General features: G+C 48.1%; 1 protein-coding gene across 1 annotated transcript in view; it reads left to right on the forward strand.

The window, feature by feature from the left end:
* Positions 1-159: 159 nt before the first annotated feature.
* Positions 160-12,500, forward strand: part of LOC311373493 (thyroglobulin-like) — a gene marked incomplete at both ends in the record, with an annotated part of 14,380 nt that continues 2,039 nt past the window's right edge. The window contains 20 exons of the mRNA XM_084490252.1: positions 160-288; positions 1,942-2,064; positions 2,482-2,621; positions 3,216-3,321; positions 3,603-3,736; positions 3,865-3,970; positions 4,560-4,693; positions 5,279-5,384; positions 5,798-5,931; positions 6,039-6,144; positions 6,523-6,656; positions 7,055-7,160; positions 7,376-7,509; positions 7,649-7,754; positions 8,152-8,285; positions 8,560-8,665; positions 9,045-9,178; positions 9,316-9,421; positions 9,548-9,681; positions 9,978-10,083. Of these exons, the coding sequence (XP_084346378.1) occupies positions 160-288; positions 1,942-2,064; positions 2,482-2,621; positions 3,216-3,321; positions 3,603-3,736; positions 3,865-3,970; positions 4,560-4,693; positions 5,279-5,384; positions 5,798-5,931; positions 6,039-6,144; positions 6,523-6,656; positions 7,055-7,160; positions 7,376-7,509; positions 7,649-7,754; positions 8,152-8,285; positions 8,560-8,665; positions 9,045-9,178; positions 9,316-9,421; positions 9,548-9,681; positions 9,978-10,083 (2,418 nt within the window). The remainder of the gene's footprint in view (positions 289-1,941; positions 2,065-2,481; positions 2,622-3,215; positions 3,322-3,602; positions 3,737-3,864; positions 3,971-4,559; positions 4,694-5,278; positions 5,385-5,797; positions 5,932-6,038; positions 6,145-6,522; positions 6,657-7,054; positions 7,161-7,375; positions 7,510-7,648; positions 7,755-8,151; positions 8,286-8,559; positions 8,666-9,044; positions 9,179-9,315; positions 9,422-9,547; positions 9,682-9,977; positions 10,084-12,500) is intronic.

Genomic DNA, 12,500 nt, shown 5'->3' on the forward strand with positions numbered 1-12,500 from the left:
ATGCTGTTTACACAGGAATCTCAGCTTCAAAGGGCTTTTCTCTTCCTAGAAAGTAATGACATCTCTCACCACCTAGCTGTTCATTCTCTCTCTCTCTCTCTCTCTCTCTTTCTCTCTCTCTCTCTCTCTCTCCCTCCCTCTCTCTCTCCCTCCCTCCAGATGTAGACGAGTGTGCAGAGGGCCAGGCCCCGTGCGGCTCCGGCGCTGACTGCGTAAACCTGCCAGGGTCCCATCGGTGCCAGTGTCACTTCGGCTACGAGTTCAGCTACGACGGCCGCTCCTGCGTCGGTACGTGGTGGACAAGTGCGGCGGCCATTCGTGTTGAGGCGTGTTTGTGTTTGTGTTGTGTTCCATGAGAAGGTTTGGCGGTGATGTTTAAGTGAGTGGGGTTCTCTTTAAATAACAAACCCTTCAAATATTCCTTCCATGTGCTTCTTCCAGAGTTGTGGTTGTTAGTTTCATCTTGGAAGCAGAACTACACTTTCCTGTGTGCCCTCACCCTTTGCCCTAGAACACCAACAGATCATTTCTCCCACAACACTGGTGCTGCACAGCTGTGTGCCGTGGGGGAGGGGGAGGGAGACGAGAGGGGGAGGACAGGAGCCAAGGGAAAGAGGAAGATAAAGTAGGAGGATGAGGCCATGATGACAGATGTGTGAGGAGATGGAGAAATACAGAGAGAGAGAGAGAGAGAGAGAGAGAGAGAGAGAGAGAGAGAGAGAGAGAGAGAGAGACAGAGAGAGAGAGGGGGGGGGAGAGAGGGAGACTCAGAGGAAGTGATAGAGAGCGAGAGAGATAGAGAAAGAGAGAGAGAGAGGGAGGAAGAGAGAAGGAGACGGATAAGACATATGCTGGGTGTAGCTCATTCGGTGATAGATGTTTATATGACATGGTTTATTAGTTATTACATTATTAAGACACCGTAGTTTATACTGGGCATTTACTGGGCGGATCCCATTCATTGTTCCTATCCGGTTATGTCATGACTTTGGTATGTCCTACCTTTTTCCGCTTGTTTGAAGACGTCGCAGAAGGCAAGGTGTATTGCAACATATATTTTCCCCACCGGATTTCCATGACAAACACGGCATTCAAATGCCTTCCAGCCATTCCAATTCTGTTCACCTTGTCTTCTGCCACTCCTTCAGACAAGAGGAAAAGGTACATCATACCCAAGATGTGATATAACCGTTTGTTTGTCTGTGTGTGTGTGTGCGTGTGTGTGTGTGCGTGTGTGTGTGTGTGTGAGTGTGTTTGTGTGTGTGTGTGTGTGTGTGTGTTGATGTGCGTGTGTGATGTGTGAGCTGTGAAAAAAGCGACAAACATCTCGCGACCACTTCTTGCAGTCAGGAGTGAGTCAGTTTAGCCAAAGCGATGACTGGATCAACAAAGTAGTTTGTTGAGACTGCTGCACTCCTGAGCTACCTAGCTCACCGTTGTGCCACTTTATAACAGTCGACACCTGGATAAAAATATCTGTTTACATTTCACTCTATGCTGCATATACTTATACCTTAGTTATTATTATATATCACAGTTATTATTATATTTTTATTTTATTCTAACTACTCATGTCCAGTACTGTAGTTTATTTATTTATTTATTTAGGCTTAGCTCTCTTACTTGTGTGTCTTTCATACTTACTTTTCTATTTTTGCACTGTTGAAGGAGAACTGAGACTTAAGGATGTCATTGCGAGCGACTCACGTCTGTAATTGTGGCGCACGTGACAAATAAAACATCTCGAATCTTGAATCTTGAATTGCCGGACGGCATTTGAACGCCACATTTCTCATGGAAATCTCATGGAAAAAAGACCCTTCTCTGTAGTCCGGGTCGCCAGTGAACGCAGCATTCCACTGTGTCATCGTCCTCATAGTAAGCCCAAGGTGAAACATGTAAAGATGTCTTTTGTCTGTCCGTGTGGTGTGTTGTTCTTAGACGTGGACGAGTGCCAGTCGTCGCCCTGTCACGCCGACGCCGGCTGCTCCAACGGGCCCGGCTCTTTCCGCTGTCAGTGCCATCCCGGTTTCCGTGGCGACGGCTTCCAGTGTTCCCCACACGGTACGGGGATGTCCAGTGTGCGCTGCGGACGCACAGCGGTCATGTTGTTGCGGTTGTGTTTTTCTTTGGAATCAGTGGTTCTCAATCGTAGTGTCAGCGCCCCCTTTGGTCAAAGTCAGTAATGCGAGTAAAGCGATTCATTCACGACGTAACTATTTCATTTTATTACTTGATTTTATTGTATGTTTGCTTTAGCTCTCTGCTAAATAAACACATTGCACTTTCTTTGTTTTCTTTCACTTCTCTATTTTCTTATTATTTAATTTTTATTCGATGACTCATGTTTCAACGTGAAGCACCTTTGAGTCTGCCTCGTGTATGAAAAGAGCTGTATAACTAAAGTTGCCTTGCCTTGCATAACCACTCTGTGTGTGTGTGTGTGTGTGTGTCTTCGCCCCCCCCCCCTCGCTTTCACAGGACGTCCCGACCGCGCCCAGAGCCGCTGTGAGCAGCACCGGGACGGCGTGCGGGGCGCGGTGGAGCCCCGAGGGCCCCGGCCCGTCCTGACTGCCTATGTCCCTCAGTGTGACGCCGACGGGCAGTACAGACCCCTGCAGGTAGGCCCTGGAACTCAAACACACCCAGGCTCCGTCGAGGGGCCACTTGGCTGGTAGCCGCAAGGTTTGCTAGTTCGATCCCCGGCTCCTCCTCCTAGCTGGGTGTGGAGGTGTCACCCTGAGCACGGCGCCCTCAGCCGCGACTGCTCCCGACGAGCCGGGCTTTGTCGCCTCGCGTGGCTGACGCCGCCGTCGGTGTGTGAACGTGTGCATGGACGGGTGAATGTCAGGCGATATTGCACTATATAAACGCAGTCCATTTACCATCGCCTCTTATCGACTCTTTATCAAACATCATCTGGGTGTGACCACCCAGATGTGTGAGGGGTGGATAGACCCTAGCGGCCGACCCAGTGGTGTACGTACTAAGAGGCCGGGCCGATCCATCTGTCATACATCTGGGTGGACACTCCCAGGTGTGATGTCACCAGAGGGTCGATTTCGAAATGGCTCGTCATTGCCCAATTCCCATCACGCTCAGCGGTAACACAGGGGCCCTTCAAACAATCGATTTGATGCACTTTGCCCACTGTTTTTCTTTTTTTAAAATCATTTTATCATGTTTGATTGAATCAAGTACTTAACTCGTTGCAGTGCCATGGCTCCACCGGTCAGTGCTGGTGCGTGGACAGTAGGGGGCAGGAGAGAGCGGACACCAGAACGCCACCCGGCACACCTCCCACAGACTGCGACAAACCAGGTCAGACTCCAACCCCCCCCCCATCCACCCCCCCCCCCCCCCCCCCCCCCCCCGCCCCCAAGTCCCTTGTTGTTCCCACCAGAAAGCATCGCCTTGTGATCTTTACAACCGACGGGGCCCCCTACGTTATACGCGATCGTAAACTTTCACGGGGTGCGATCGTAAAAAACGGATGTGTTATGAACTAGCGCACGAGATCGTAAACGTTCTGTGTTAATCAGCGGCCCCGGCTGTCAACGCTTTTATACTCACACATTCACGCTCGTGTTTATCTCCTCCAGAAGAGCCCGAGCGTCCAAAGACCCGCTGCCAGCACCACAGAGACGGAGTCCAGACCACCAGCCCAGAGGGGTACCCCATCCTGGGGGTTTACGTTCCGGAATGCGACGAGGTCGGACAGTACAAAACCCAACAGGTGAAAAATGATTTTCTTCCTTCTTTTGTCGTTCCAAACGATGGCACGCCATGGGAAAATACCGCTAGGGATGTACCGAAATGCCGATTTTTTTCGTCAACGTCCTGATTGTTCCCTACAACCACTAGTGCCACGGGTCCACCGGATACTGCTGGTGCGTGGACGGTGAGGGACAGGAACGAGCCAACACAAGGACGGCCCCTCAGGAGTCTCCCGTCGACTGCAGCAAACCCGGTAAGGGGCAACGCACGACATGATCAGGGCTGAACGATTCATCAAATTCAAACCGACATCGCAATGTAATAGAGCGCGATTTTCAAGTCTCCATGGCTACGATTACAAAAATAAAAAACTACATTTTTTTGGGGGGGGATTTGTTACTGTTACTGACTAGAGATCAGTAAGATTTGTATTTATTTTTCTTTTACAATTCAATAGTTAAATAAGTTGTAATAATAATTCATGCATCAATTCATCGCAACACAAAGGCCTGGCTTAAGGAAAGAGCAGTTTATATGTTGACTGGTTCCAATGTTGTGTTGTTCATACCATAGAATGATTTAATGCTTGTGTTTAGTGAATAATACAGAACATAACAAACTTTAAAAAGAAAAATCACATACCAAATCGCAATCGCAATATCGGAAAGAATCGCAAATTCTATTATTTCCTCAAATCGTTCAGCCCTGAACGTGATACTTCCTCACACCGTCCTCCTTGTGGAATCTCCATCCGAGCTCACGTCCACAATGTGTCCCGGGGGGGGGGGGGGTGTGTGTGTATTCTATGACCGAATATCTCGGAAACTTCTTTCCGACCCTAGACGAGCCGGAGCGTCCCAAGACCCGCTGTGAGCAGCACAGGGAGAGCATCCAGACCACCGGCCCGGACGGACGCCCCATCCCGGGGGCGTCTGCCCCTCAGTGTGACGCCCGCGGGGAGTACGCGCCACTACAGGTCAGGAAGCAGCCGTGTTGTTATCCTTCTCCTAGGCCTGGGCAATAAAACAATAAATGATCGTATTGCGATAGACTTTTGATCAATATCAATACAAAACATGTTCAATATATATCTATATGAGACTGGACCACTGAATCTAGCAGCTGGGTTTGTTACACAAACACGCTTCCGTACTTATTTACAATCTTTGTGTGTGTGTTTTTCATTGTCGTATCGACATTGGAGTATTTATCAATGAAGAACAGTGGAAGGTCATATTAAGTGTTAAACAGAAGTGGTTAAATCCAGCATGGTAATTCCTAGTCTTTTTATGTCATTAAAATGATCAATAGTTATCGATATCGATCAATATGATCAAGTTATATCGTGATATGTCGTTCAGCCATATTGCCCAGGCCTACCTTCTCCCTTGTGGAGTTTCATTGTTTAAAAAGTGCTGCAGGTTTGGTTTAAGAGCTTGTGATTCAAATGAGAACCATGGATGTGTCATTAGTATTTGACCTGTTAAGCCCTTCGAGACGGTAATGGTGATCGAGGGCTACACAAATACAATTGAATTGAATTGAATGCGTCCATCTGCAGTGTCACGGCTCCACGGGCCACTGCTGGTGTGTGGACATCTGGGGACACGAGCGCGAGGGGACCAGGAGCCTACCCGGTACCCCGCCCACAGACTGCGATAAGCCAGGTAAGGGAGAGTACCCGGGAGAGTGCATCCGAGTCGAAAACAGGGTTGTTTCACACCACCTTAGTGGTTCATGCTGGAAGGCTGTTTGAGAATCTGGAATGGTGATATCACTAACTCTGCGGTCGTTGAAGATTTGGATGGGCCTCTCCTTTCGGGAGGGCGATAGACACAGTGCACAATTAGTTTGGACATCCTTCGTTACTCTCGTAAATGTCCCACCCCTCTCGTCTTTGAGATTCGACGACGGCGGATGGCTTCCTGGCTGAGGAACAACATAACCGACCAACGCCTTTTAGATCAGGATTCGCCCCTGATCATTCCCTCCTTCCTCCATCAACTCCCTGATCAATGGGACACAAAAGTACACATGTTCAAAAATACAACATCTTAACTTAACGCTGCTCTCTCACCAGATGAGCCTGAGCGTCCCAAGACCCACTGTGAACACCACCGAGACGGGGTCCAGACCACCAGCCCAGAGGGCTATCCCATCCTCGGAGCTTTTGTTCCAGAGTGTGACGAACATGGACAGTACAAACCACTCCAGGTACAGTAGCGTGACATCAGGTCAGGTGTTGTGTGTTGAAATTAGACTTCTGTTTTTTTTAAACGGGAACACACATGTTGATTGTCGTTTGTTGTCATTCATCGCAGTGCCACGGTTCCACCGGCCATTGCTGGTGTGTGGACAACAGCGGGCAGGAGCGGGCGGGAACCCGGACGTCAGCCGATGCACCCAGCACAGACTGCAGCAGACCAGGTACAACGCAGGCCCACGCGCCTAATATCGGTTATCGTCTTTTTGTCCATGCAGCCACAGGGTTCAAAGTCAATTTTTTGTCTTTTTTATTGTCAATTCCAAAATATGTGACATGTAACATAAAAAAAATTCTAAGTAGTGCAAAAAAAATTCTGAAAGGTGAGGCAAATCAAAACTGTGTATATAAAATAAAGTTAAAAAAGTGGATTGAAATGTGCAATATGAGGAACATTATGGGTTCGAGGTCCAGGGTTCTTGGGGGCAAATGGGGAGTTCTTACAAATGCTCCACCGCACATGTGCAACAAATGCGCCATCCGTACGTTCATAGTGAACTTGTAACCGCTCGGTAACGTTCCTGCTCTGTTCTTTGAACCAGATGAGCCGGAGCGACCCAAGACCCACTGTGAACGCCACAGAGACAGCGTTGTGACCAGAAGCCCAGAGGGCTATCCTATCGCCGGAGCTTTTGTGCCAGAGTGTGTCGAACACGGACAGTACAGACCACTACAGGTGATGACAGGTCCTTGAATGTGTTGTTTGACCCCCGTCAGACTTTGGTTTCAACTAATCCCTTGATTCTTCATCTGATGTGAGTGACGTTGAGATGGTGTTCAGTTCTATGCATTCAGTTCTATGCATCTACATTTGACATTACATTTAGGGCATCTAGCAGATGCTTTTATCCAAAGCAACTTACAATAAGTACAGAAGAAGAAACAATTTATCGCTGTCGGTACAGTTAGGATTTTCATAGAACAAAGTGCCCAAGCACTAACAATGACTAGGTTAACCCATTCCCTGTATACAACAAAGATAGCTAGGATAAAACGCTACACAATCCTAAGAACAATTCAAGTGCCATTTCAGTGTTTTTTCCGAAACATTCAACATATGTGTATGTTTTCCAGTGTCATGGCTCAACTGGATATTGCTGGTGTGTGGACAACAATGGACAGGAGAGAGTGGGAACCAGGAGTCCACCTGGTACACCCGCTGTGGACTGCAACAAACCAGGTAAGCAGGCTGGTACATTCGCTAGGCAGCGGCAGTGGCAATAGTAACACACTGCTTAAAAACTGAACATAAATACCTTTTTTCTAGAACCGCTATGTGACTTTTGAAAAAAACCCACTAAAACATGATCTTGTCTCATTTCTTGACTTAGGAGTTGAAGTTAATATTCAAAATTGATTTGTAACGGTTTGATTGTTTGTGTATTTATCTACCAGATGAGCCGGAGCGTCCCAAGACCCACTGTGAACACCACAGAGACGGGGTCCAGACCACCAGCCCAGAGGGCTATCCCATCCTTGGAGCTTTTGTTCCAGAGTGTGACGCATACGGACAATATAAACCACTCCAGGTAACCCACCATCCACTCACTGGTGAATGTGTTTAAGGATGTTTCGTTTTGCCTCCGACTTTCTTTGTTCATTTATTCACTAGTCGTCGACCGTATTGTTTAGATGATTGTTTGTTTGTTATCATCCTCGTTATCTCAGTGCCACGGCTCCACTGGTCATTGCTGGTGTGTGGACAATAGGGGGCAGGAGAGAGTGGGAACCAGGACTCCAGCTGGTACACAGACCATCGACTGTGACAAACCAGGTGAGAAGTCAGACGGGTAAACCCAGTAGGGCACATTGTGTTTAACATCCCGACTAGAGATGCTCATATATGCAGATGACACGCTCCTGGTGTGGGCGTTCAACATTACTGCATTGCTATAAGTCTGGAATTGCAGAACATTGTAAATTAAAATCGATGGTTCACATATATTTCAGAAAAAAAGATATTGACAACATTTGAGACTAAATTGAAAACATCATTTTAAAATGTTAGCTAGCGTTAATCATTCATTGAGACATCACCTTTGCCTGACTCGAGGTTAAGAATGGCTAATATTAAGAATTTATGCTCAATATTTGACAAATAATGATGGACAAGAAACACAGCCATAACTGTTATTTTTTCCCCCATGTTTGATGTTTTCTTTCGTGACCAGTGGAACCCGAGCCTCCTAAAACCCACTGCCAGCACCACAGAGACAGCGTGCAGACCACCAGTCCCGAGGGATATCCCATCCTGGGTGCTTTTGTACCCCAGTGTGATGCTAATGGACAATACGTACCACTACAGGTCCGGATTCATTGACATTTCATTGACAACTTTTTCACTAGCATTCAACGTTTTCATTATCACCGCTTACCTAAATTTGAATGTTTGATAACAACAAATTCAACCTTACTCAAGAAGTCTGTTACTGTGCGTGCTGATAGCTTATGCCATACATCCAAATCTTTTACATGCAATTGTAGTCTAACACAAGCATCTTCATATCCATGGAAATCTCATACACCATCACGTGTAATTCATACTAATCATTGTGGTATCATGTCGTTTTTTATTTTAGTGCCAGGGTTCTACCGGCCATTGCTGGTGTGTGGACAATGCTGGGCAGGAGAGAGCCAGGTCCAGGACTCCACCTGGTACACCGCCCAAAGACTGCGACAAACCTGGTATGGAGATACTGATCCAGTGTTCCTGTGATTCATCACCCGCCTGACTATGTAGCTAAGAGGGGGGGAATGAAGTCCACCCATTAAATGGGCTTGAAGAAATAGAAGGAAAGCAATAGACGGAAATGACGTGAGAGTGCAATAGATTTGAAAGAATGGAAGAATCATTTTCAGATTTACTTTAAGCAATTTTACTTTTGGGTAACTTTTTGCATTTGCTGACCCTCTCTCTCTCTCTCTCTCTCTCTCTCTCTCCCCCTCTGTCCATCTCTCTCCTTCCCTCCCTCTCTTTCTCTCTCCCTCTCTCTCTCTCTCTCTCTCCCCCTCCCTCCCTCCCTCTCTCTCTCTCTCTCTCTCTCTCTCTCCGGCCCTCCCTCAGATGAACCCGAGCGTCCGAGGACCCACTGTGAGCAACATCGAGACAGAGTCCACAGCACCGGTCACGAGGGACTTCTTGCCCCCGGTGCGTTCGTTCCCGATTGCGACGAAGACGGACAGTACCGACTCCAACAGGTCAGTGTTGGGGCCACGTTGCGGTGCCCGGACACACCTCTGCTACACACGGTCGACTCTTGAGTATCTTCTGAGAGACGACTTTGCCGTGAAGCTCCGAAGCGATTGACCAACCTCGTCTTGGTTTTTTGTCACAGTGCCACGGCTCCACTGGTCATTGCTGGTGCGTGGATCAGCGGGGGCAGGAGAGAGCCGGTACCAGGACAGCGTCTGGTACACCCCCCAGAGACTGTTACAAACCAGGTGAGACCGGGCAGAAGCAGGAGAAGCCCATCCTGCTGACCTGAATCGACAATAGCTTGTTGAACGGTCCGGTTACAGGATGTGAATATTTGTGTATTCATCCCCCATTTTTTGTCTTGGACCAAGATGAGCCGGCGCGTCCCAAGACCCACTGTGAACACCACAGAGACGGGGTCCAGACCACCAGTCCAGAAGGACACCCTCTTCTGGGTGCTTTTGTTCCCGAGTGTGATGCAGAAGGACAGTACAAAATCCAACAGGTGAACATCCCCAGCATGGTGAAGTTCTTAAGACTAGACTAATGCCATTAATGCCACAGACAGCTAGCTACCTTGATTGAGCAATACTCTGGGAATACACTTAATAGCATAGGACAGTTGTTGACCATCAGCACCTCTGAACAAGATTATACAGATATACTTATATTTATACAGATACAAGAACAGAAAACGCCAATATGCTTCATGTAGGTTTTCCCCTTCATGTCATTGGCTAAACCATCTAAAAAGGAGAGGGTGTCAAGTTAACACTTTAACAAAATGGTATCTTTTTACAGTGTGACGGCTCCAGCGGCCATTGCTGGTGTGTGGACAATAGGGGGCAGGAGAGAGAGGGAACCAGGACGGCAGCTGGTACCCCGAAGAAAGATTGCAATAAACCAGGTGAGTCACACCATTGAGTCTCTTTTGCCGGGCTGAGAGGACTTGGGGGAACTGTCAGAACATGTGGAAGTCACACTGCCCTTTTTGAGTCTAGATTATCCCCGGATACACGCATGTACCTCAGAATCTATTAACTGTCGGAAAAGTAACCAGAGAGCCGAAGGATGGTTCTGATTGGTAACACAAGGACACTTATCCCATGCCTGCTTCGTGTCACATTCCGACTCGTGATTTCCCCCCCCCCGAGTGGGAATCATCCCTAGGTCCGTGTTTTGCCTGATACCCCTCCCCCGGGCCGGGGGGGGGGGGGCAATCGAGCTGTCTGAGCCGATTAACATTGGTGATGTCATCGTCGGGAAAGTCTGGAAACAACTGTGCTTGTCCTTGATTGTCTGTAAAGCTGTCGGCTTTCCGACGTTTAGGATCTCATTCGGGATATTTTACCCCTATCCTCGTTGACTAAGGAACAGGCGTTGCCTGGAAAGATGAGCCTTTGTAAAACCGAGGAAGATTAAGTTTGCCGTCACGGTACGGTGACAAACCTCACTCCGACATATTCTCTGCCTGTATCGTCGGTTACTCTAGTGAAGCTTTCTGTCGGCTGAGGTAACGTGAGACGTAAAATTGTCGGGAGTTAACGTGCAACAGAATCAGAGGACTTAGCCAGCAGTCAGACATGAATAACACGTCGTAATCGATCGGGCAAAATCTAAATTTCGTTTTTTTCCGTCCTTTTGATTCGGACTTTAAGTCGGTTTAACGGACCCCAGAACGACGGCGTCTCCGTGTCCTGCGATGTGTTCTGCCGCGTTGTCCACCGTCCACCTCACATGAAGCCCAGCTACCGGGGAGAAGGACGATAACAACTGCACCACACACAAACCTGACGCACACACAAACCCAACATCAAACCTAACAATACACACCCAACCGCAAAAAAACAAAAAACGCAGCCTTTGACATTTAAACGCAAGATATTAATGGCCCTGAAGATCCACATGGCCCCGGTCTGCCTCCTCCTAATGGAGTTAACGTCATAAAAGCGTACTTACTACAGCCGCAGCAGACGTTCAAAAGTGGCCGTTTAGTGGTGAGAGCTGTTGCCAAGGCAACATCTAAAACAAACACAAGGCCACCCGAGTTAGGAGCAGCTTAGCGTCACGTGCACGCGCGCACACACACGCACACGCACACACACACACGTACAGCAATGCGCCGTGTTCGAGTAAAAACACAAACGTAGATAAACACGAGTGCGTTCGCACAAGTTTGAAAATTAAAGCCAGGGTTTATTTTTTATTGCATACAGCTGATTTAAATGAGTGGACTTAAGCTGCAGGGAGGTTGGCACCGCCATAACGACGGACTCGGCGGTCAGGGGGGGGGCCCTCCAGGGGTGGGGTGGGTACGCTAAAGGAGCCAGCCGACGGCTGGGTGGGGTCCAATGGGCCCCGGCGTTCAGAGACGGTTTAGTTTTATGACACGCGTCGAAAGAAACCGCGCGACTTTTTCCACTCTCGTTTTGGCCAAAAAACACTGTTGCCTGTTGGACGATTTCCCAAAGCACCGTCTTAGGAAACCGGTGTGTTTACGTCTCATTCGGGGAGTCGCTATCATTATTGTTGTGTATCACTATCCATTGATGTTTATTCAAACCCATTGCTTGAGATTCATGTCATCCCCCCCCCCGCGAAAAAGAAATGTATACATGACTGGATTGAGCAAGGTTAAACAAGAACGACTGTATTTATATTATTTTTATTATAATACATTTTAAGTGTTTACAGTGTTGACAACATACTCAACAGTGATAAAACCAAATAAGCGCACAATCAGAAACAGACACACACGGTGGGATTGTGAAAAGTGAAAAGCGCAGAGAGTACATACGTCAGTACGCCCCGTTGGGCGTTTAGCGTGGACCGGCTGCGTGTCCGGACCGTGCTTTAAAGGGCATAAATCCTTTTGTTAGCATTGGGACCCTTCAACTAAACGGGTACAGCTAATCCGGCCAGGACACGTTCGTCAGACGAAGGAGACACAAATTGCCCGAGCGGTTACAGCGGTTTCGGGAAACGGCTTTGCTCCCGCCGCAATTACTCAACGTTTAATGCCAAGCCCCCGCAACGAAAAAAAAGGACTCTCCAGCAGATGTCCGGACGCATGCATGGAAGGTTTGGCTTAGCTCAGGATATAGAGTGGTGTTAACTTGTAACCGGAAGGTTGTTAGTTTGATCCCTGGCTCCTCCAAGTGGATATGGACGTGTCCCTGAGCAAGACACCTAACTCTAACTGCTCCCGACGAGCTGGCTGTCGTCTTGCATGGTTGACTCCGCCGTCGCTGTGTGTATGAAGCAAGTCGCTTTGAGTAAAAGTGTCTGCTAAATTCCAAAAATGTTAAAGGTTCTCAGGGAGAA

Source organism: Micromesistius poutassou, assembly GCF_964030765.1.
Source record: "Micromesistius poutassou genome assembly, contig: SCAFFOLD_5723, whole genome shotgun sequence".
Lineage (NCBI taxonomy): Eukaryota > Metazoa > Chordata > Actinopteri > Gadiformes > Gadidae > Micromesistius > Micromesistius poutassou.